General features: G+C 42.6%; 1 protein-coding gene across 2 annotated transcripts in view; it reads right to left on the reverse strand.

Moving 5' to 3' along the window:
- The window catches only part of myom1b (myomesin 1b), a 47,209-nt gene that overhangs the window by 10,390 nt on the left and 12,031 nt on the right, over positions 1-24,788 (reverse strand). For both annotated transcript variants that reach the window (XM_079489057.1, XM_079489056.1), the window contains 16 exons: positions 22,417-22,578; positions 19,628-19,789; positions 16,518-16,659; positions 16,050-16,249; positions 15,734-15,787; positions 15,489-15,613; positions 14,947-15,130; positions 13,522-13,696; positions 12,287-12,408; positions 5,423-5,619; positions 4,276-4,402; positions 3,532-3,716; positions 2,188-2,302; positions 1,824-1,983; positions 1,259-1,365; positions 111-155 (listed from right to left, as the gene is read on the reverse strand). In XM_079489057.1, coding sequence (XP_079345183.1) covers positions 111-155; positions 1,259-1,365; positions 1,824-1,983; positions 2,188-2,302; positions 3,532-3,716; positions 4,276-4,402; positions 5,423-5,619; positions 12,287-12,408; positions 13,522-13,696; positions 14,947-15,130; positions 15,489-15,613; positions 15,734-15,787; positions 16,050-16,249; positions 16,518-16,659; positions 19,628-19,789; positions 22,417-22,578 — 2,262 coding nt within the window. The remainder of the gene's footprint in view (positions 1-110; positions 156-1,258; positions 1,366-1,823; positions 1,984-2,187; positions 2,303-3,531; positions 3,717-4,275; positions 4,403-5,422; positions 5,620-12,286; positions 12,409-13,521; positions 13,697-14,946; positions 15,131-15,488; positions 15,614-15,733; positions 15,788-16,049; positions 16,250-16,517; positions 16,660-19,627; positions 19,790-22,416; positions 22,579-24,788) is intronic.

A 24,788-nucleotide genomic window follows, 5' to 3' on the forward strand; every position in this document is an offset into this window, starting at 1 on the left:
TGATTATTGCAATTATTTTTGCCACAATAATGTATTTTCATATCGTCCCATCACTACCTGGGACACATTCAACGAAAGGAGAAGCGGAAGTCAAGTGTGGGGATACTCACCGGGGAACTTGTTGTCATGACTGATCACCAGCAACTTTTTCAACTCTGTAAAAGATGGTAAAATATAAAAAATAAGGGTGTGGAAAATCCTCTGGTCAAGAAGAACAAGAATGGAAGAGCTCAATTCCAAAAATTCCAATGTTAATTTCCAATGCCAAGAAAGTTGACATACATACGGTACTGTACATACATCTCAATATACCGTATTTAATAATAACTAAATAGAATTTTGCTGCTACCACAATACTACTACTAGGCCTACTATTATTACTACTACTACTACTACTACTACTACTACTACTACTACTAGGCAGCGGACGAACGGATAGCGGAGCGGTCTTGATACCGGAAGGTCGCCAGTTCGAATCTGCGGTCCGACACGTTAAAATTACCACCGCTGAAGTGCCCTTGAACAAGGCATTGAACCACTATGATGAAATGTGTTCTATGAGCAGGGCCTGGCTGGAAACAAGTTCTTGAGCTTAGCCCAGATACCCTGGGTAAATATAGTAATCATTTCATTTCACTACTACTATGCTCATCATACTGTCGTCTCTGACAGGGTTCCAATGTCACATTAGACTAGTAATAGTGCTGTGTACATATAGTACCCTCATCTGACTGACAGAAGAGAGTTCCAATGCCACATTAGACTAGTCCTAGTAATAGTGCTGTGTACATATAGTACCCTCATCTGACTGACAGAAGAGAGTTCCAATGCCACATTAGACTAGTCCTAGTAATAGTGCTGTGTACATATAGTACCCTCATCTGACTGACAGAAGAGAGTTCCAATGCCACATTAGACTAGTCCTAGTAATAGTGCTGTGTACATATAGTACCCTCATCTGACTGACAGAAGAGAGTTCCAATGCCACATTAGACTAGTCCTAGTAATAGTGCTGTGTACATACAGTACCCTCATCTGACTGACAGAAGAGAGTTCCAATGCCACATTAGACTAATCCTAGTAATAGTGCTGTGTACATATAGTACCCTCATCTGACTGACAGAAGAGAGTTCCAATGCCACATTAGACTAGTCCTAGTAATAGTGCTGTGTACATATAGTACCCTCATCTGATCTGACTGACAGAAGAGAGTTCCAATACCACATTAGACGAGTCCTACTAATACTGCTGTACATACCCTCATCTGACAGAGTGTAGCTGGCAGAAGCACCATCGGTGTGAGTAACGAAACAGGAGTAAATTCCAACGTCCTCCACATCAGGAGACGCAAAAGCCAGCTTGGACCTATGGGGATGATGATACAGCACACGTTACGCCTGGACTCCCTATTTTGGGCATGTCATTAGAGGTAAATATTGTCAGTAACAATTGCTTTTTTTCCTCCCTAAAATAGCAGATCTACTGTACAAACTCACAGCTTGTAGATTTGCTATTTTAACTATTTGTTAGTATATCGTAGCTGTGGGGCAGAAACCTCTTATCTCCACATTCTTTTTATTTTTTTCCCCTGTAAATTATAATGGCAGACTTAATTGTACTACAGCAGCGTCCTACAAAAGCATCAAAAGTAGCAGATCTGTAAGCAGCGACATTTCAAGCTTGCAGATCTGCTACTTGTTATTTTCTTATTTGAATCCTGAAAAACATATTAGGTTTCCACATGACGGAGACAATAAGCTTCAATGCTGAGCAAAGAACTGACTGAAGAGTCTCCATGAATACTAAAGTAGCAACAAACTCACTTGTTTCCCTTGGTCGTGATGCTGACTCTGGTTGATTCTTCTGTGATGTCCACATAACTTTTTGACCACACGAATTTAGAGTCTCCTGTGATCGCACCGCACTCAAAGTTCAGAGATACCACACCATCATCATCAACTTCCACAACGATCTCCTTGGTGCCTGAAATGACAAGAAAGTACATACGGTACTGTACATACATCTCAATATACCGTATTTAATAATAACTAAATAGAATTGTGCTGCTACCACAATACTACTACAGTACTAGGCCTACTATTACTACTACTACTACTACTACTATGCTCATCATCATCATCATCATCATAATGGTGGCTTTCACATATTTTCTGAACCTCTTCATACCTGGTTTTGTCTGGGCCAGGACTGACTCTGTGGTTTCAGAGGTCTTGCCTACACCAGCCTTATTCTGTGCACGCACACGGAACACATACGATTCTCCCTCCTTCAGATTCTTAATCTGTGGATGAAAGATAACATTGTTTGGACCTGTAGTTCTCTATCGTATCGAGACTATCTCTCCACCCAACATATTTCATATGTATGGGGACATTCCCCATACATATGAAATATGTTGGGTGGAGAGATAGTCTCTTCACTCAGAGAACAAAGGTTACAAAGTAACCAAACGTTCTCAAAGTGGGTTCAGGCGACCCCTAGGGTTCCCAAGTAAATTATTGATATTGTTTTTAGGAACTAAATGGACGCTTACAGGTCTGTAATCATGAAGGCCTTTTCAGCAGGGAGTGACTGACCCGCAGAGTAATTCATTTTCAAAGAGAGACGTGCGTTTATTTTGGACGTGCGGAGAGAACAACGCCTGCGTCACTCACTCCCTGTCTGAAAGGACCTTAAGAGTGCACAAATGGACCCCATACGAAAACAGAACATACAGTATAGGCGTACCACCTGTTCCTCAATTGCACTTAATGCAGGGGGAAGCAGGACATTGCGTCATTGAAAACGAGCGCTTCCAAACTCTGACATCAAATTAAATAAAAACTATGTAGAAAGAGGATAATTCAAGCATTCTGTACAGCTGCAATGTTGGTGAGTTTAACGTTGCTTAATACAAACAGGTCTTTTCTGTTTGGGTGTGTGGGCATGTCATGGGTAGAAAGTAGTTTTTCTTCCACTTAGTAAGCGTTCCCGAATAACTTCCGGGTACAAAGATGATTTACAATTACAATTTAGGCATTTAGCAGACGCTCTTAATCCAGAGCGACTTACATTAGGCAAGAACAAAAGTATGGGAATACATCACATATATAAAATGCATTTATCAAGAAACGTAAGCTAAGAACGTAACTAGAACATATCTATATAATGACACTATACATATTAACTATACATATATACTATACTATGCTATACATATGTACTATGATGTGCTATGACTACATACAATGCAATTATTGTGCTGTCTACATGACATGCTATAAGTCTGTTTCAAATGCTATCTAAGTCTAAAAAGTGCTATCTAAGGGGGTAGGATAAGTGCTATGTCACACGGATAGCCTCTATATCTAAGGACTTTTAAGACCTGGGGGGCTCCCCAGTTCAAATATGATTATTTTGGGGGGTCACGGCCTGAAAAGGTTGGGAACCACTGGTTTAGATGACACAGCTGCTGCTGCTGTAGGACTGCAGGACAATGGATGTTAAGAGTTGGGGGAGGAGGGCAGTGACCTTCAGGAAGCTCTTCTCGGTGGCCTTGTCGTTGACTCCTCTCCAGGCCTCGAACGAAGCCTCCGCCTCCTTGATGTCAATGTAGAAGCCGTTGACGGGGTCGCGACCCTGGTACACGGGGGGTTTGTACAACAACGTCACGGAGTCTCCGCGCACCTCCCTGACCTGCAGGTCATGAGGAGGTCCTGTGTGTTCCGTCAGAGACAGAGAGCAGAACGCATGTCGGTGTTGAGATGAATGCTATAACATTGCAGATCATTCATAATACAGTACAGTACTGTATACTGTGCAGTATATCGTCTCTGTCGGGTGGAAACCTCGTACTGTATGTCCAAAACTATTACTTACTTTTCAGGATTCAATTTCAAACAGAGCAAAAGTAGCAGATCATACAAGCGCCGCATTTCGAGCTTGTGGATCTGCTTCTTTTGATGCTTTTGTGTGACAAGTAGGCCGTTAATTTATGAAATAAATAACAATATGGAGATAACGTACAGTAGGGGGTTTCTGCCCGACAGCAACGATATACAATGTGTGTGTGTGTGTGTGTGTGTGTGTGTGTGTGTGTGTGTGTGTGTGTGTGTGTGTGTGTGTGTGTGTGTGTGTATGTGGTTGTGTGTGTCACCTGCGTGCGCACATGTGTCTACTGTATACGTGTGCTTGCGTGGACTATGGTTTACTGTATATGCTGTATTATGACAATATATATTAAGACAACAGCCACTGGTAGCAGCCAGTACCCACCTGGCACAGCGATGGTCCACTCCTCACACAGGAAGGTGTCACTGGGCAGAGAGGGGATGCCCACACCGGCCATGTTGGCGGCTCTCACCTGGAACTGATACTTGTGGTTCTCCTTCAGGTCAGCCACCTGGCCGGACAGACAGACACATACAGGCGTCAGAGCATCAAAGTATATTTTTATTTTCTTTGACTTCCAACCTCTGAATGGATCAACGTGAAGCTGACACACATCAGAGTGGGTTACATTTGGACAATTGTTTTGCATATAAATGCATCGTGATTTTTTTTTAAAATTATTTCAAAGAAAGAAATTCTGAAAAATTAATCAAAATAAATAAAAGATTTTCCAAAAGAATGTTGTACATAAAAAGAAAATCCAAAGAAATGCCATAAAAAAGACGTTTCGCAAAATAAACTAGTTTGAGTCCCGGAGAGACATCCAATTTCTCCTTTGGGTCTCGAGCTAAAAGGTTTGGGAAGCACTGCATCAGAGGGTATTAGAATATTAGAACAGTGGTTCTATTAGAAAAGTGGTGTCCGGGGAGTCGGGGACCCCCAGCTAAATCTGTTGAACCAAATCAGCTATTTGGAAAGTGCTCACTGTGAGCTTGTAAATCCAACTCAGAACTTGTATGGGTGTCCCCCTGGCACAAAATATTTTCAGGTGGGGGTCCCCGGCCAAATACAAAATTAACTTGTGGGTCCTTGGTATGAAAAATCACACTCATGTGACTGTGAAGTGAGGGGCGCCCAGATTTTTTGTGAAAAATGAAATAAATGTATTACAATATGTAGTTTATATCAACGAGGCATTGGCAAAACATTTCATCAAACTATCCTAAACAAACATTAAAAGTCCATAGACTTGGCCTGGGCCGTGGCTCAGCGGTCTAGGCACCTTGGCCGGTAATCCAGTCTGGCAGTGTGCCGCGGGTTCGACTCCCGATCCTGACGGCCTTTACTGCATGTCACCCCCCCCCCCCATCTCTCTCCCCTCTATAAAAAATATAAAAAAATAAAGGCGAAGGCCACAAAAAAACATAAAAAGAAAAAAGAAGTCCATAGACTTGGCTGCCACATGACGTCATGGAGGGGCTCATGGAGGGGTCATGGAGGGGCTCAAAAATGCTTAGCATGTGTGACTCACTCTGTAGGCTCTGTCGCTGACAGCCTTGATGTTGGCCTCGTGCCACTTCCCCACCACGTTGTTGATGACCTCGCGGTAATCCACAAAGTAGCCGGTGATGTCGGCGCCGCCAATGGACGTGGGCTGCTTCCACGCCAGCACCATGGAGTCACGCACGCACTCCAGCACGCTGATTCCATAGGGAGGGGTAGGCGTTGCTGGGGTACAGTGGAGGGGACTCGCATTAACACCCTGACGATGATACAATTACGACGTAATGGGAGACGGAAGCTTTAATCATTGTTTGAAAGGATTTACTATAATAATGCATTTCATGTGACGCTCTGTTCAGGGCTGGGCGTTAAGGACAACATGTTTTGTTTTATCAAATACCTCAATACTGATATTGTGGCAATTTTGTGAGATGACCATTGGGGGCTTTCACAAAAATATTTTCACAATGACTTTTTCTTTTAACAAATAAAAACCAATTGCCTATATAATAACTGGGTAAAGGCAAAACATAGAGACATTCAGGCCTTTAAAACCAAGAAAAAGACAATGCCATGTCATTTTATAACGATATCCAACATCCGAGACATCCGATATCTATTCCAATATCGATATAATATTGATATATTACCCAGCCCTAACGCTATGCATCATAACTTTACTTAATATATACAGTAGCTTCAGTGTTCCATTAACTTTTCCATTTCACTGCAAGAACTTTCACAGTCACAGTCACAGTATTTCTCATATGTATTATGAAGACAGTAATACATAGCCAATACTTGCTGTAACCTGACTTTTATCAAACCACATAATTGAACTGCTTTGTAAACCTTTGACCCTTTTTATTCCACTGTAATTTGCATAGTAATGCTAATATCATAATGACTGAAGTGATGATAATTATAGGGTTGGGATCATTTAGAATTGTAACGGTTACGGTTCTTTAATGATTCCTTCATAATGGTCTGGTACCTAACGGTCTGGTACCTTAACGGTCTGGTACCTAACGGTCTGGTACCTTAACGGTTCCCTTTAACGATTCCTATATTTAAAAAGGAAAATCTATATAACGTTGGCCTTCATTATAATTTTTGATAAACACTAATAAAATTTTTATATACAATTCAATTTTGCAGACAATATTGCATAAATAGTATTGCAGTGGCTCTCAAAGTGAGGGTACAAATGGTCTGTAACTCTGATAGTGTACAAATGGGTCCATTCAGTTCCATTTGCACACTCTCAGAGTTATAATTAAAAAGGTTTGAGCTCTAGACCGGTTTATCACACAGCTGTGACAGTATGATAAAAAACGTTTCCGGAAAACCGTTTCAAATGTGATGGAACTGACTCCTGGTTCCTCAATGTTGGATCCGGTTCCTCCGGTTCCGGATCCCAACCTTAGTGATAATAATTATAAGTAATCAAAATGTTTACTGGACTGGTGCAAGGATCTCTGGGAACTGGACCAAAGGTATGATTTGGAGGGAGAGTACTTTCAGCAGGGCGGATATAGTATTAAATGGTGATAATAAATTAGCCTGTCGAATGCGAACGGAATAGTCACAGGTCTCTTATATTCGCCCCTATTTAGGGAAAGGGGCATGGCCGAAGGATGAGAGGGGCTTGATAGGGTAGCCTACATCACCAAAAAGGTTCAGGCCACGCCTCCTCAGTTCATGTTGTGGTTTGATGACCCACTGTGTCAAGGGCAGGGTTGTGATTGGCTGGCTCCTGCTGCTGTGTCATAGCTCTATATGCGTATTAATGTGCTCTGATTCTCTAAAGGAGCCAGCCTTAAGTTAAGGGATAGTAGTTAGGATAGTAGATAGTATATTGGGGATAGTAGATTGATTGATTGAATACTTTTTTAACAGCAAATAGTACAGCGGTACGATTTTACAATGATTGTTAAAAGGACAACACAAAAGGCCCTGTGGGATGGTTTCCATTGTGGTCCTGTGTATTCAATTCATCAAGACAGTTAATACAGTGAGGCTGTGTGACAGTGATGTGGTGGCCAGCAACACATCTAGAGGATGTGACTGTTAAAGATAATCTTAACTGTTGTTTGACAGTGACTTACCTTTGAAAAACAGGCCTAACAGTCCAGTACTTAATTACATTATATATTAGGCAGTGGATATTAAGCTGTCGGACGGCATTGGTGAAGCAAACGTTCTAAGATGTCGGGATCATCAAACCCATGCTACACATAACCATAACTAAACTTAACTAAATTATATTCTGATCCACCTGTAAATGTGATTGCCCCAGGGACCAGGACAATTAATTTGATTTAATGTAATTTGCAGAGGGTCCAATGGCTGAATATCCACTACTTATATTTTATGCAACTTCCCTGTGTATATGAAAAAGTCAAACTTCCCAAATCGGTACAGTATTACCTAGACAGACATTGCTCTTAGAAGACAAAAGGGGAAAAAAGTGAAGACAGATTTCTCACAAGTAAAGGGATATATAGAGCGATTACATGTCAAAGTAGTATTTATCAGATTTGATGAAGAAGGGGGGTTTAGCGTCTGGTGGACACTAGTTCTCACCTTTGGAGTCCATCCCGGGCATCTCTTTCCCCCGTTTAGCGGAACCGCCGTCTACCGGCAACTTACGTGCTTGTCCGCCGCCGTCCAGCGGCTCTGCTGTGGCTGATGTGCCTACAGCAGCCTGATCCTTGACCTGGGCTAAGGAGGGTTTGTCCCTGACAGTGCGGTTATTAAGCGGCTCAGAACTAGAGCCTGACATGGAGTCTGTGACCGAGTCATTCGCCACCACCGTGACCAGGTCGGGGGCGAAGGTCACGCCGCCTCTCTTGGCCACCTCCTTGCATTTACCCTCCACCGCGCCGGTCACAGACTCTGAGAGGCCCGGACCCTTGGGCCTGGCCCCTGCCCATGTCACAGTGTCAGTTTGAGCCCTGGGCTTGTTGTTGGGCATAGTGTCAGGGGTGGGGGGGTACTGGACGGTCGCATGCGTGCCCGTCCAGCAGTGTGCTGGCCCGTGCTCAGTTAGTCCACCCACGTAAACCCCCGGCCCCATCTCCGGCAACACACCGTGAAGAATACCGCCCCCTATAGGAGTTTTATAGCAAGAGAGAAAAAGCAAAAGAGGGGCTATTTTAGACGGGCACTTTTCGGATCCGTTCACCAAGACAGCTTCATTTGTAAATCGCACACCATTCAAGAGCTACATTAGGAAAGAGAACAAGCAGAAGAAGAAAGAAAATATTATCATTCATAGCAACATATCGTTAGTGTCGGGTAGAAACCTCATATCTCAATTCTTTTTTCTTAGATTTATGTCCTACTTCATCCTACGAAAGGGTCACACTATAGCAGTGAAAATAGCCGATCTACAAGCTCACAACGCCTCGCACCGCGAGGCGTTGTGAGCTTGTAGATCGGCTATTAGTCCAGTAATAATGTAATTTGACCTCAAACTAATTGCAAAAAAACCAAACTCAGCTGATTTCAATATATCCTGAATAACAGAAAAAAAGTTGCCTGGAACTTTCTAGATTTCCTTTTGCTTTAAGTAGCATGTGACATGTCAAACTAGGGTGTTTTCATGATGCTGAATCCATTCCAAGCATTAGTTTTGCACAAAAAAACATAGCCGTCATCACAAATGTGATGAGGTCATCACATTGGCAAGTGGCTATGGCCAAGTGTTTTTATGCAAAACTAATGCTTGGAATGGATTCAGCATCATGAAAACCCCCTAGTTTGACATGTCACATGCTACTTAAAGCAAAAGGAAATCTAGAAAATATTTGCCTTGTATAGGATGTCTATGGTGGCCATACTGTACAGGCCATATTCTAAACTTTCCCCTCAGACAATTCCAGGCAACTTCTTTTTCTGTTATTCAGGATATATTGAAGATACGAAATCAGCTGAGTTTGTTTTTTTTGCAATTAGTTTGAGGTTGATCCTGTATTTTCCATAGATTTCCTGTACTATATTTTCACTAGTTTGAGTCGTTTGGGGAAAAAAATAATAATAACAAAGGAACGCTGTTGGACATATGAGGTTTCCGCCCGACAGCGACGATATCAAATACAATACAATGTCTTCATCTGATGATGTGAGGCATGAAGACAGGATTAGCACAAGAAGTGACATCTATGGCAGGATGTCGCTTGGCCCCATAGACTACACCGCAGCCATTTCTCTCTTAATGACATCATGCTCACCTTATGAGGTACTGTAGGGTTTCCCACCCTCCCAGTATAACGTAAGAGGATGGCCGTGGTGTAACTATGGACAATTAGGGTTTATGACAAGGCGACAGGCACATGAAGCATGGAAGTCAATTTGTGTGTGTGTGTGTGTGTGTGTGTGTGTGTGTGTGTGTGTGTGTGTGTGTGTGTGTGCGTGTGCGTGTGCGCGTGCGCGTGCGTGTGTGCGTGTTTGAGTGTGTGTGTAAAACGCTAACTTTAAGAATCATGAATTTCAATACATTTGATATTTAAATTGAAAATATGAACATATTACATATTAGTGTAATAGCCAAAAAAGTCGCTTAATAGTTACCATAGCAGAATTTTGAACTAGTTAAAAAAACTAGTTAAAATCTGTATTTTGTTTGTGTTCTTTCTGTTCTGTGCATACTTAGGAATACATAGAGTTCCTTAGGGGAAGGAGCATGCTCCTCAGCACAAAGCTGTCCAGAGAAGCCTGATACTTTGTTGTACTGTATGACGATTGTGAGCTTGTAGATTGGCATGCGACTAAAGCATTAGCTGTGTTAGTCAGTGCAGGGAGACAAAATGGAGCAACATGAATGCAGGGATCAGTTGGAATGCAGACGTAAGAGGAGATCATGCAGGCCAGAGAAAGATTTAGTAGTACTATTGCTCTGTTTCATGTAGTATCTTCTGTATCTATGTATATTATCACTGACTGTCTGGAGGATTACCAATTATACATTTAAAAAAAAAATCACACTCATGTGATCATCATACATCATCACATTCCGGCCAATCACAATTGGCGTCCTCACTTTTCTGTCCTCACTTTTTATCCTCAAATCCGTGGTACACACAGACACAGAAAGCTGGCTATATGATACCTAGGTGATACTTCCCATAGACAGCCCATTCGTCCGACAGGTGGTACGTATGGGCCGTTGAGTGATATTCAACGAGCGCTTCCAAACTCCAACACTTAGGAAAACAATTCTGACAGGAAGTAGCTCATAAAATGTCTACGGTGGATTTTTATGAAACAAACACTTTACAGATTGAAAGAGGATAATTCAAGCTTTCCCTACAGCTGCAATGTTGACGTTGTTTAATATAATTAGATAGGACTTTTCTGTTTGGATGAATGGGCTGTCTATGGGAAGTATCACCTAGCTAGCACATTGCTGGCAAGATGGCTGCGGTCTGAATATGGCCAATTGGAGGAGGGGCTAATGCCCCTCAAAAGTTTAATTTGAATTCAGTTCTGTGAATGAAAAGTTCCAACAGAGCAATACTACTAGGTTAGTGTGGTGAAAACAAACAAACAAACAAACGCAAATGCAAATCAAAGGCACTATAGTGGGAATGGTGTAAGACCATCTGTGGGGGAGGGGGGGGGGGGGGGGTGTACCTTTAACACGGGTGGGGGTTGCCGACACGTATCGTGTCCAGGATAGGAATGGGGTGTGGGAGGTGGTGGGTGGATATGGGGCGGTGGTGGGTGGTGCACGTGACAGCGGAACGAACGCAAGGTTGGGTTGGTTGGTTGTTTGCAACAACCAATGAGTTGGGTCGTGCCGACCCAAATTAGAGGAAGTCTACAAGTCCTGACCCTGATCCCACCTCCGGTTGAGCAGGGAGGAAGGGGGGTAGAGGTGGCAGCATGGGTGGGTGGGGCGGGTGCTTAGAGTATATATGAATAGAGACGGCACCCGGAGGAAACCCTGAGGAGAAATGGACATAGTGGCCGAATTTGGTATTGCAGCGCTGGGCCAAACACATGAACGCGCTTGTCCATTGACTATCATTGTGCACGTTCACAATGACACGTGAACGCTGTTTCATACGTGAACGCCGCTGTTTCATACGTGAACGCGTGCAATGATAGTCAACGGGCAGCGCGTTTATGTGTTTGGGGCAAATCCATCCCAGAATGCACTCTGTTCCTGAGTGAAATCGCCTCATGCGCTTTTGAGCAACTTAATGCAAGTGGATGGGAGGAGATATCCGGTGCCGTCTCTATTCATATATACTCTAAGGGCGGGTGGGGTACATGACAGGTGCATAATAACGTGGCGTGACGAGGTAGCGGACGGAGTGGAAACCATGTGAAACAAGAACATATAAAAGTGTAGAGATGGTACACAGACTTGAAGACATACTGTATCTCAATGTCTCAACGGACAGGAAAAGACATTGGCAGCCGACCGACGTAAAGACATACTGTATATTATGGAGTATGGAAACACTGTAAGAAATACTGTTCCAGAAATCAAACTTTCCTTTAAGCAATATAGCTTAATATAAAACATAAATGGCATAAATATAGGTTTTTATAGCCTTATTCCAATACATGAACCTGAATTCAACTATTGTAAATAATGGAACAATTAAAGAAAGAAAGAAAGAAAGAAAGAAAGAAAGAAAGAAAGAAAGAAAGAAAGAATTATTCTATTTTGTATTACATAATTATAAATTATAATTAAATTAATTAACAATTACTATTTTGTATTTACAGCACTTGGTCTGGTCAACAACACATTGGACATGAGGTAATTTTTGAGTGCGGCTGAAAATGCATTCTGGGTCTCATTATCTGTGCGTATCTGATCCTATCAGCCTTACCCTCTTGTGTGAAGCAGTCCAGACCTTTTCACTCTACTCACCGATAGCAGCCTTGACCTCAACAGGCTCAGACTCCGGGGAAGAGTCACTGATCCCAGCGGCGTTCACCGCTTTCACCTTGAACACATAGGTTGCTCCCGTCTTCAGGCCATGGCAGATAAACCTGAACATATTGGAACACACAAGTTGACACGTTGAGATAACATTCTGTTCAATCCAATTTGGCACCAGAAATCACAAGTGCAATGTATAGATTTTTACGAATACGAGAAAGTTCGCCCAAAAACACGTTTGCCCCGGGCCGGGTCAAATCCAGTGACCTCGGAAAGGTCGCCACCAGGTATTCATAAACGTAACTAGCCTCAATAAACCTGGCTATATTCCTAAACTTAACCTCAATAAAACTATGCCTAAACTTAACCTCAATAAAACTATGCCTAAACTTAACCTCAATAAAACTATGCCCAAACTTAACCTCAGTAAAACTATGCCCAAACTTAACCTCAATAAAACTATGCCTAAACTTAACCTCAATAAAACTATGCCCAAACTTAACCTCAATAAAACTATGCCTAAACTTAACCTCAATAAAACTATGCCTAAACTTAACCTCAATAAAACTATGCCCAAACTTAACCTCAATAAAACTATGCCTAAACTTAACCTCAATAAAACTATGCCTAAACTTAACCTCAATAAAACTATGCCCAAACTTAACCTCAATAAAACTATGCCCAAACTTAACCTCAGTAAAACTATGCCTAAACTTAACCTCAATAAAACTATGCACAAACTTAACCTCAGTAAAACTATGCCTAAACTTAACCTCAATAAAACTATGCCCAAACTTAACCTCAGTAAAACTATGCCTAAACTTAACCTCAATAAAACTATGCACAAACTTAACCTCAGTAAAACTATGCCTAAACCTAACCTCAATAAAACTATGCCCAAACTTAACCTCAGTAAAACTATGCCTAAACTTAACCTCAATAAAACTATGCCCAAACTTAACCTCAGTAAAACTATGCCTAAACTTAACCTCAATAAAACTATGCCTAAACTTAACCTCAATAAAACTATGCCTAAACTTAACCTCAGTAAAACCATGCCTAATCCTAGACTGATTCCAAAACGTAACCTCAGTAAAACTATGCATAACCACCCTAAACGTAACCTTAACCTCAGTAAAACGACGCAAGAACACCAGAACCGCTGGGGGCTAGCGGTTCTGCCAAGAAAAACTGTGTTTTGGGGTGAGTGTTGCAGATATTACCTGGTGCTCTTAACAGGTTTGTTGTTGCAGGGCTCCCAGACTTCGCTGCCCACGATGCTGCACTCGATGTAGTAGCCGACCAGCTCCTGGGCATCTTTGGACTTCTCCCAGGAGACCACCACTGATGTGTCTGTGTTTCTGGTTGGCACCACGCGGCCCGGGGCCGATGGGATATCTGTGGATAGGAAAAAGACGGTGTTGTTTTCGTCGACTAAAACTAAGATGTTTTTTTCACTGCAGAAAACTAAATGGAAACTAAATTAAGCTATGGTGACAAAAACTGAGACTAAATGTATAGACAATTTCGTCAACAAATAAAAACTAGACTAAAATGTTAGGAAGGGACTAGTGGACAAGAGATCCAGTATAAATCATTTTACACTTGGTTGCATGCTGAAAATAGCAGATCTACAAGATCACAACGCGTCGCAGCACAACGCGTTGTGAGCTTGTAGATCGGCTATTTTCAGCAAGTATAAAATCTGTCATTTCGACGGCATCAAGGCCCACCAAAACACATTTTAGTAGACTAAAACAACTGCAGAATTAGTCGACTAAAATCTTATGATATTTAGTCGACTAAAACTAGACTAAACATTAAAACATTTCAGGTGACTATAATATGACTAAAACTATGACTATGACTAAACTAAAATAGAAATTTGCTGCCGAAAACAACACTGATGACCGAGTTGTTCCGATACCAATACCAGTATCAGTAATGCTGCCAATACTGCCTAAAACGATGCAGTATCGGTATGCCAGTCTGTGCCGATCCGATACCACGTCATTTATCACATGTGTATGTAATTTACAGTAATCAATTATTTTGTATTTTGAATTCTTCACTTGATGTTGCGCATACTGTTCAGTGTTCTTAAATTTGTATCTATTCCATCAGTGGTTCTCCTATCTTTAAATGTCAAGGAGCCCCATAACTCTGAGAGTGAACCCTTGGAGGTCCCTTTGGTTCTCATTTGTACACTCTCTGAGAGTCCCTGGACCACACTTTGAGAACCACTGTCCTAGATTTCATAACATTACTCACTGGTATCGGGTCGATACTTGATACGCTGGTAACCGAGATCTCCTATGCTTATGGGGGACGGTCAGGGGAGTCTATAAGGGCTCGTATTCAGGGAGGCCTTATAGTCTAAGGATCTGTATATCTTCTTATGAGCTGGGGAGGGAACGGAGCTGGTCACGTTTGAGTCTAAAGCCTGTCTCTAGATACCTCCTTTCTTATAGTCTTAATGATATATTAACTCTGCTCTACTGCTCTGCTCGCCATGCTATATAGGGTGACGTGACGTCATGGCTTGACATCACACTATCGACCGTTTCCGTGGCAACACTGGTTATGGAACCGGTATCGGGAAGGAAAAAATGGCATCGGTACGTCTGATGCAAATGACTCCTCCTCACCCAGTATGTCGCCGACAGTGGTGGGCTCGGTGGGGGCCGAGGGCTCCCCGACGCCGGCGGAGTTACAGCAGCGCACCCTGAAGCTGTAGGACTTGCCCTCGGCGAGGTCGAACAGGGCGAAGCGAGGAGATTTAACCGGCAGCTCCGTGTTCACTCTCTGCCAGGTGTCTGTGCCAGCGACACACTGAAACAACATCAGGACTGAAGAATCAGTGAGGTATAATGTAACTAAGTACATTTACTCAAGTGCTGTACTTGTTACTTGAGTACAAACGGTTCTGCATAATGAGTACTTTCTACTTTTGTACTTTAAGTACATTTTGATACCAATATACTTTTCACTTTTACATGTAAATTTAGAATTTCAGACTTTTACTTCTGCATTGCAGTATCGATACTTTTACTTAAGTAAAACATTTTTAATAGTACTTTTTCCATCACTGAGAATCAACCATCATCATATACAATACATTCATATTATAATTGTTATCATCAGGTCCACACTGTACAGACAATTTCTGTAAGGCTTCGGCAAATGTTACCTTTTCCACATAGTACATGATGCCCTCGTTGCCTTTCTCACCCGGTGGCTTCCAGCTCAGCACCACGTAGTTTTTGGTGGCCTCGTTCACCTGCAGATCATGTGGCTTGCTAGGAACCACGCCCTCTGACCGGGACAAGAGAGACGCATTAAGATTTCGCTTCTTTTCTTTTTCTTTAATAGCGATAAGGATGGAAATATCACAGAAATCATTCAAGTCTTGAATCCATTTGGAGTTCTATATACCTGCAGGCTCCTCCTCTGTGACAATGATCTGACCAGTCCAAGGAGCAGATGTACCTTAAGGGCAAGACACAGGTGTCAGAAGATGCCTATATACTATAGGCCTATCGTGCTAAAACATGAAAGATTGAGACATTTACTTACATAAAATAATAGAATGATTATTAGGGACGGTACAGCACTTTGAGCTGCATTCCGATGTATGAAAAAGTGCTATATAAAATATAAATAAAGCTCATAACATGCAGAAACATATGGACATTGGGCAGTGTGGGGGCGGTTCAACACTACACATATAGATAAGACCTGCCACCGGTACCTCTCATGCGGGCCTTGTCAGCCGGGTCCATGGCAGCCACTGGCTCAGAGGCTCTGGAGGGGCGACTCATGCCGCTGTTGTTGACAGCTCGCACACGGAACATGTACGAACGTCCTTCCACCAGGCCCGTCACCGGGAAACGGGCATATTTGACCGGGGTGTCATTGCACTGGGTCCAGTGGTTGGTGCCAACCTCACATCTGAGACACAACGAGGAAACAGATTGCACACATTCAAGCAGACGTTCAGCAGTATACGTTCCTGCATTCTCAGTCGAGGGGATTAGACAGGCAAATGATTCTGTCCAGTTAGCCTTGGATTTTCCCTTTGTCTCTGAGTATAACATGTTTCAGTAGGCATACTGTATTTTTCAAGCATTTCATGAGTGAGAATGAAATTTCATTCCAAAGACTATGACTAAATATACATAAATATTTGCTGTCAAAATCAACACCGGTAGTGACTGACCTGTCCACAAAGTAGCCCAGGATGGAGTTGCCGCGGTCAATGGCTGGCTGCTTCCAGTTCACAATGATATAGTCCTTATTGCCCTCCAGACAGCGCACATCGAGAGGGGCGCCTGGTGCCCCTTCCACCTCAGCCTCAGCATCTGATGGATGCAGTAGAAAACGCATCAGTGTTACCACTTTACTATAGTACACATGCTACACAGTAGCGTTCAAAATGCAAGATTCAAGAGGGTTCTCACTCACTCATACAGGTACAAGCAGTGAAATGTTCGCATGAGGTGTTCCATAAGACTGTGCTAACAATATCTACAATATAACTACGGTATACTGGTTGTGATTTTTTTAAATCATAAAAATACAAGTAAAAGGTAAAAGAAAATGAAGTTCGCAATAGTACAGGTAAAAAGTGATTTCAGCAGATAAAAAAAACAAGTTGGCAATAGTAAAAAATACGTTTTGCAGCAATGGGAAATGTGCATAATATGGGGGGGGGGGGGGGGGGGGGGGATTTAGTATCTGGATTATCCTTTAGAATGTGCCGTAGTAGGTACACATAAATACACATATACATTCAGGTTATTAACAGAGTGAGGGAAAACTCCATGGGATTATTTAGAGATTGAATGCAGGTTCTTTTTGTTTTGACTTTATTTTTATTCCTCGTCTTTGTTCAGGGGGCAAAAAAACAGTTCATGAGTCTACCAATAGAGCATAGTATGCATACTATTTTTTTGGCCCTGTATTTTGTTATTTGACACAATACAATGTACTGTACAGTGTACACAATACAATGTACTGTACATACCCCATATGAAACAATACAATTTGAATCAACTTAAAGCCAAATTAACGGCTTTCACATGAAGGTGTAGTGAGAGTGGTTTGAGTCCAGCTGGGTGTTTTTAAGTGTGCTTAGCCCTTTCTCAAACTGTGGGGCTCAAAGGGCTCTGTGCCAGGAATGTCCCTGGTCTTAAACACAAGCCTGGAGCAAAGAGTAGCAGCAAGGACAGAATTAGCTGCAGCCAGCCCCTGAGTGAAATGGGATAAGAGGGGAGACTCTTAAAGAGATATGGTTGTGGCTATGGGTAAAGCAAAGCCTCTTTGCAAGACTTTTGGCATACTTCTATAGCTAGCTAATACTGTATAATAGCTTGGCTATTATGTAAAATGACTCAGTTGTCTGTCAAAGAATTAGAGTTGATTCTGATTTAGATTTTTTCATTTTCTTGAGGCGACAACCCGAGCAAAGCAGTGTTCATTTATTTTATTTTCTTATCCAACAGGTCAGAAAGTGAGATTTTGTTCTAGTATGCTGTGAAGCCTGTGATGAACTACAAGTTTCTTTAATTTTACACTGACTGGTTGGCAGATTTGTCATTTGTCATTTACACATTATTTGTGCTGTAAATTGTTATTGTCCCAAGTTTAATGTTTTGTCCTATGTTACATATGGCATCTTCACCAGAACCCATTCTTGTATGTCCCACATACAAGTATGTTGGAGTACTGAGTTATTATCCATTGGTTTGGAGTGTGATGACTCTGAGGTTATTATACATCACCCACTTAATTCACAGTTTTGTTAGCACTATATACAGAAAAGCAACCTTAACAGTCACAGTCATTCGAGTCATTGCGGTTGACTAGACTGTGTATATAATTCAAAGTTGACTACATGAAGTACCGTTTACATTCAGAAGAGAGGACAACTTGCTTACAGACAAAGAAGCATGGCTGAAATGACAGACAGACAGACAGACAGACAGACAGACAGACAGACAGACAGACAGACAGACAGACAGACAGACAGACAGACAGACAGACAGACAGACAGACAGACATGTCAGGGAGTGACCGACGCACATTCTATTACATATAAGGAAGCCAAGTAGCCTATTGTCTCTCCTCGAGGCGGATATACACAATTACACATCCATCTGCAGTGTCCACAGCCAAAACTCTTCCCACTATAGCTGAGCTCTCTGTGAATAACCCCTACCGTAGGTCTGGCTAAACTGGGCTCTGATAGGTCAGGGACATCAAGGAAATAGTTGACTATATAATACCTGGCCACTGTTTTACTGGGTGACCCTGAAGCGTGCCAGACACCGGAGCAGGTGTCTATTCTTCTAGCCAACGACACATGAAGGTCACCTCATCATTCTGTGTACGAGCCACAATAATTCAGATAAGCTCCACTGCTCAGCTTTTCCATGTTCGTTATTCATACCGATGCCATGTAGCTGCCATTCTCTGTGGTCTTTATTACTTACCAGCATCCATTGAAGAAGACCACGTGCACCACACCCACATCTTATCACGCCGAGAGTATGCAATGTTATCTTGTGTATCTATATTGTGGAACTTTTAGACCCATCTCCCAGCTCCAGGTCACTGAGATCTGACAATCGGTTGTATAAGAAGACTCCACGGTCTCTAGTACAGTAAAGACTGAGCGACTGGGCCTTTGCTGTGTTGGCACTGAAGTTGTGGAACAAAGTCCCTTTGAGGAGCAAAGCTGCCCCCAACCTATAGGGACTTTTAAAAACATGCTTAAGACCCACCTATAGGTTCACTTCACCCCCTCCTGTTGTGACTGACTGACAGTGTGACCGGGTTTTGGTTGTCATAGTCTAGTCTTCTTTGTCTATGTTTTTCCTAATTTTTCCCCTTTGTTTCTCTTTCTTCAGACTGCACCCTGGGCCAGTGTAATAACTGGATGGGGGGGGGGGGGGGGGGGGGGGGGCACACTACAAATAAAATACCAAACCTATGAACGCATCTTGTGTCAGAGGAAGAGACAGGTGACCTTGATCACACACCAGGCCAACGGAAACATTGTATTGTGGCAGGCCATAAACAAGAGGCTGCGTCTATTATAACTACACTACCCATGAATAATATGAAAATAGTGACACGTTGGCAACGCCCTTTTTTGTATCCATAATCACAGCTAAGACCACTGTTTACTTATCCCTCCCAACTCCCAACAAACTGAAGAGATTATGACTTCAAATCACATTAACAGCATAATAATGAATCATGATAGCATACAGACAGAAAGGCATTATTCACTTTGTTTGAAGTTATAACGGCCAACGCCCCCACCTGTTACGAAGACATACGCAGAGTAGGTCTCGTATCCGGACTTGGTGATGACACGCAGGGTGTACAGGCCTTCGTCCTCCTTGTTGAGATGTGTGAGGGTCATCGTGGCCTTGTCTCCGCTGAAGTGCATGTGGGTCCACTTGCTGGGACTGAGCAGGACGTCTGGAAGAGATAGGACAGATACCACCTGAACATTTCCACTGTATGTTGTGTAGAGAGTAGAGACGTTCTGTGTGAACTCATCCCCCCCCCAGATTCGGCACAAACATTGGGATAACTATCATGGCACCGCAATGTGGAATGCCACCAGCACCCATCAAAAAGTGTAACTCCACCCCTACCCTCCTTCAAAACCGGCATACAAGAGCCCCCAATTTGCAACTGAACCTAAAGACCCCCCCACTCTTTTTCTGTAAATATACTTTTACTGCTAATAGTATTGATGATTTCTTGTTGTATTGTATGTCTTTATATGTCTTGATTAATTGAATGCATAGGACCACAGGGCTTTTTATATTATCCTTTTAGCATTATTGTATAACTGTAGCCTATACCTCTGTACTTTTTGCAAACTGTTAATAAAGTATCCACCGATAAATCAATCCCCTGAAGCCTAAAGTCTTCCTTGACCAGGGGGTAGGTCCTACAGACCACTGTAGCAGAGTAGCTAGCTCTGTTTGAAGCCAAGCAGCCTATAATGTCTTCCTTGGTCAAGGAGGGGGGATTCTCTTTTGGAGCAGTGTTTGTAAGCATATAAAACTACAGTCTGATGATTGTATATTAGGAAAATCATCATCGTCAATCATCAGCAGTGCAAAAATAAATGTAATATCTACACAGTGATATTAGTCTGGCCATGCCAGGCTAGGGAAATCATATTATCATTCAAAAAATACAAATTGAATGAGATTTCATTATTGTTTGTCCATTGCGACCCAGGCACAAACAAGATTAAATGGAGCTCATAGCTGAAGTTCAGGAGCAGGACCACACCTCCGATCCAGCTACCTCCACCTCCTATCAAGCCACCTCCAATCTGGTCACCTCCTCCACCCGTATATAAAAGCCCATCCAACCCACGGTTCTCCCTCTGTTCTCGTTTTCGTCATCCCTCCCCCCACCCTAATTCTCATCCTACTCCCTCTCTAACCTCTCCTCTTTACAGGTCCCTAAGGGGGGTTTGTTGTGCCCGGGAGCACGTCAGATCCCCGAAGCCTCCCCCACCTCGGCTTAAATTACCCGATGACCAGCTGGATGGCCAGATGACCCGTCGTGGGTCATTTCCGTTCATTATTTGTTTCGTTAATCGTTTCATGCGTTCTTCTTTTCGTTAATAAATGTTGTTAAACTTCTTTATTTGGTGGTGTGGTCCTTGATCGTGAAATGTATATGATATCATTATGAAATGACATAGGTCACACATTCCACACTCCTGTGTATTGAGATTATATTTCAATGTGCTGTGTCTGTCAGCACTCAGCAGTGAGTGAAACTCGGCTGTACACTAGAGAGAGCCAGATCACGAGCCTTGACAGGTGAGCCAAGAAGGCTTCTAGCAATCTGTAGTCTTCCTATTCTGGTCACCAGACAAACCAATGGTAGACCAGAGAGGTGACAGAAGTCAGGTTTGTGACCCAAAGGCCACTGTATTGAATCCATGCATGATGGGACCAGTGCAGGGAAATCTGACGGGAGAATGGGAATGAGAATCTCAACTCCCTAATGTGTCAGAAAGTATATTGCACCAGTGCAGTGGGGTTGCTCAGTGGCAAACAGTAGTAGACTATAATTGCTGTCCTGGGTAGCACATATATAGCCTGGTTAATAAACCAGACCGAATCAGCCGTTGGCAAAAAAAAAATTGCCTGCCAGCGGATTAGGGTCTGGCGAGGCTCAGTAGCACGCCTCTTTCCTACAACCGAGAACAGGTCGGACCAATCGGGACACGGTATGCAATATGGGCGGGCTTTGGTACAGTGACGTTCAATGTTTGAGACCTTTGACTGACAGTAGCTCTGACCAATTGCGTCAAAGAGAAAATGTTTGAACCCGCCCCCCGGGAAATGAAATCCAAGTGGAGCCAGCCCAGACTAATATACCGCGACAGTGTTGTGTGATATTAGTCTGGCTTATTAGCCAGGCTAGCACATATAGAGGTTAAATGGTATGTCACCTAGCTGCATGTGAGACTATTTTCGTACAAAGGGCTACAATATATGTCTGTTATTGTTCTATTGCTGCACCTGCTGCTATTTCAACCTCACCTATTGTTGCGCATTATGTACACATCTGCATCTGATGCCACCTCTTCTAACCTCACGCATTTGTATGTATGCCTGTGTCCTGTTTTATCATTATAAGTAAGCCTTGCCGAGCCATGAGGCCCATAGGGCAGGAGCCTATCTCCTGTTTCTGTAGCGTGAGGCAACTTGATGTATAAGTACACCCCCTGGACATGGCACCAGTATGTCGTAGGGACTTGCACCCAACCCTTGATGCCGAGTGCCAAGCAGGGAGACATTGGGTCCCATTTTATTGTACGACCTCGCCAGGGATCAAACCCCGACCTCCAAGTCTCAGGGTGGACACTCTAACCACAAGGCCACAGAACTGGTTGTTTTCTCAATGTTCTTCCTCTATCGCTATCCTTCTTCCCTTTCCTGAAAACTACAAATAATGGAGCACACCAAAAAAAGTTGCACTCTACTTTACACCTGTAAACCTGTGATGCGACAATAAACTTGATTCTGGTTTTCCTTAATTAATTAAAAGAAAATAATGTTGCGTACCATCTCTGTACCACTGGATCTCGGGTTGGTAGCGTTGCAGGACGGGAGAGACGATGACTGTGCATCCCAGACTCATGGTCTCGCCTTCCCTTCCGAACGACACGCCGAACGAGTCCACGATGTGTGTCTGGAAGGTGATGCCATACTCAGAAACCTGTCCCTCTATAAGATAGCACACCAGAGTCAGCTAGAGCACGGACTGGCGTCATGCTAAACATCATGCAATAGATCTTTAAAGACTGTAAAGACTGTAAGACAAGTGACAGAGGATTGATCAGAAAGATGTTGACAGAATATCAATCCCTTTGCTTCACAGGAGAGATTCAGTGCTATTCAGGCAGACAGGGATGAGGATATAAGAACATGAATATAAAGAGAATGTGTAAAGTCAGAGGATGACAACAGAGATACTATACAACACCATACATATAGACCAAAAGAGAGACTGTACACCACAATGTGATGATGATCACAAAGATATCTTTGGCGGTGACGACGGGCGGAACACTTTATAGTCATGCTCGTGATTACACACATGTTCAAGACTCGGGAATTAAAAGATATTTAATCCCACATCCTCATTCAGTGGTATTAGTTGCACATTAATATCAAAGTGTCATTAGCATCCAAATGGCTATTTTCAGCAACTGTGTCACTGTAATTTCCATTTTGAAAACCTTTGTCAACTAGGCCTACAGGTGCATGTCATGCAAAATATTCTTAGAGTAATCAAAGAGTATTTTGTGAAATGGAACATCTATTTTCAAACCAGCTAGAAACAATACAACATCAACAATCAACATGGTGGTAGCATCTTTTTTTCACAGCATCCCTCTCTAGAAGCCTTGTCATGAAGAGCAAAAAATATGTTTTATTAATTAAAGTAATCTGGCTGTAGCTTTCTACAGCACATTTCTTATATTATTAACTAATATTAACTATTAGTTAAAGTGAAAGGAGGAAAAAGACAAATCGGTATCCTTTCATCGTCTATTTGAGGAATTACACTTCCAGTAAAGTATTCCAAAAACACTAGATTTGCAAACAAGTGCAAGAGTGATCATGCATAGAGAACACATAGTGGATACACCCAAAGTCGGTCACGGTCAAACCAGAACTCCAGTGGCCCTGTTACCTTCAGAACTTGCTGAAGTTGGCCCTGCATCGCATCATTAGAGGAACAAAAAGGCTGTCAGTGCAGTAGTGTTCTCCACCAAAATGGTAAATGGTAAATGGTGCATTTATATAGCGCCTTTATCCAAGGCGCTTTACATAGATTGTGCATTACATTCACCCATTCACACACACATTCATACACCGATTGCGGCGGAAGCCATGCAAGGTACCAACCAGCACATCGGGAGCAATTTGGGGTTCAGTGTCTTGCCCAAGGACACTTCGACATGTAGACAGGAGGAGCCGGGATTCGAACCGCCGACACATGGATCATTGGACGACCTGCTCTACCTCTTGAGCCACAGTCGCCCACAAAGGAACAACATGGGAAGGGAATGGAAAGGAAGGGAACGGGGGTGTTTTCCATTCCCTGCCCTAAAGGAAGGGAACGGGGGTGTTTTCCATTCCCTGCCCTCCCCAGCTGTCTATTTCCATCCCTATCCCACCCAGCCTGTTCCCATGAAGGCCTCCGTTCCCCTCACCCCTTCTCAGTCTTTGGACTGAGGATATTGCAATTTACAATTTAAGCATTTAGCAGACGCTCAGACGCAAATAATTCAAGTCAAAAGACTAAGATTTTTGTAACATTAAAATTAAAAGATATTATGTAGAAACATTTCATAGTATTTTGTTTCCTTCAAACCTTGAAAATATTTGTCTTCATTCTGATACAGATAAATTGGAACTTTTAAAGTAGCCTATACTACGTTAGTTCCATTGAATTGATTGATTGAGGATTAAAATTAACTGGAAAATGCACGCGGCCCACCCACCTGGCCACTTAACACGGCAGCCGATAGTTAAGTGGTCAGATGGGTGGGCAGCGTGCCTTTTCCAGTTAATTTTAATAGGAATTGTAGGAAATTTTCAAGTAGAGTTGTTCCGATAGTGATACCAGTAATGGAAAAACTGCCTAAAATGCTGGTATTGGTATCGGTGAGTATGCCAGTCTATACCACGTAATTTATCACATGACATTTTATTTACAGTAATATTTTGAATGCTTTAGTTAGTTGATGTTGCACTTTAACTATTATGAATGGAATTAAAATGTATTCCTACATCAGTGGTTCTTAAACTTTTTAATTTCAAGGACCCCATAACTCTGAGAGTGTATAAATGGAACCATTTGTACACTCTCAGAGTTACAGACCTGTAAAGGTCCATTTGGAAGGCCCTCAGCGCCTGAACCCCAC

This window comes from Electrona antarctica (genome assembly GCF_951216825.1).
Source record: "Electrona antarctica genome assembly, chromosome: 20".
Taxonomy (NCBI): domain Eukaryota; kingdom Metazoa; phylum Chordata; class Actinopteri; order Myctophiformes; family Myctophidae; genus Electrona; species Electrona antarctica.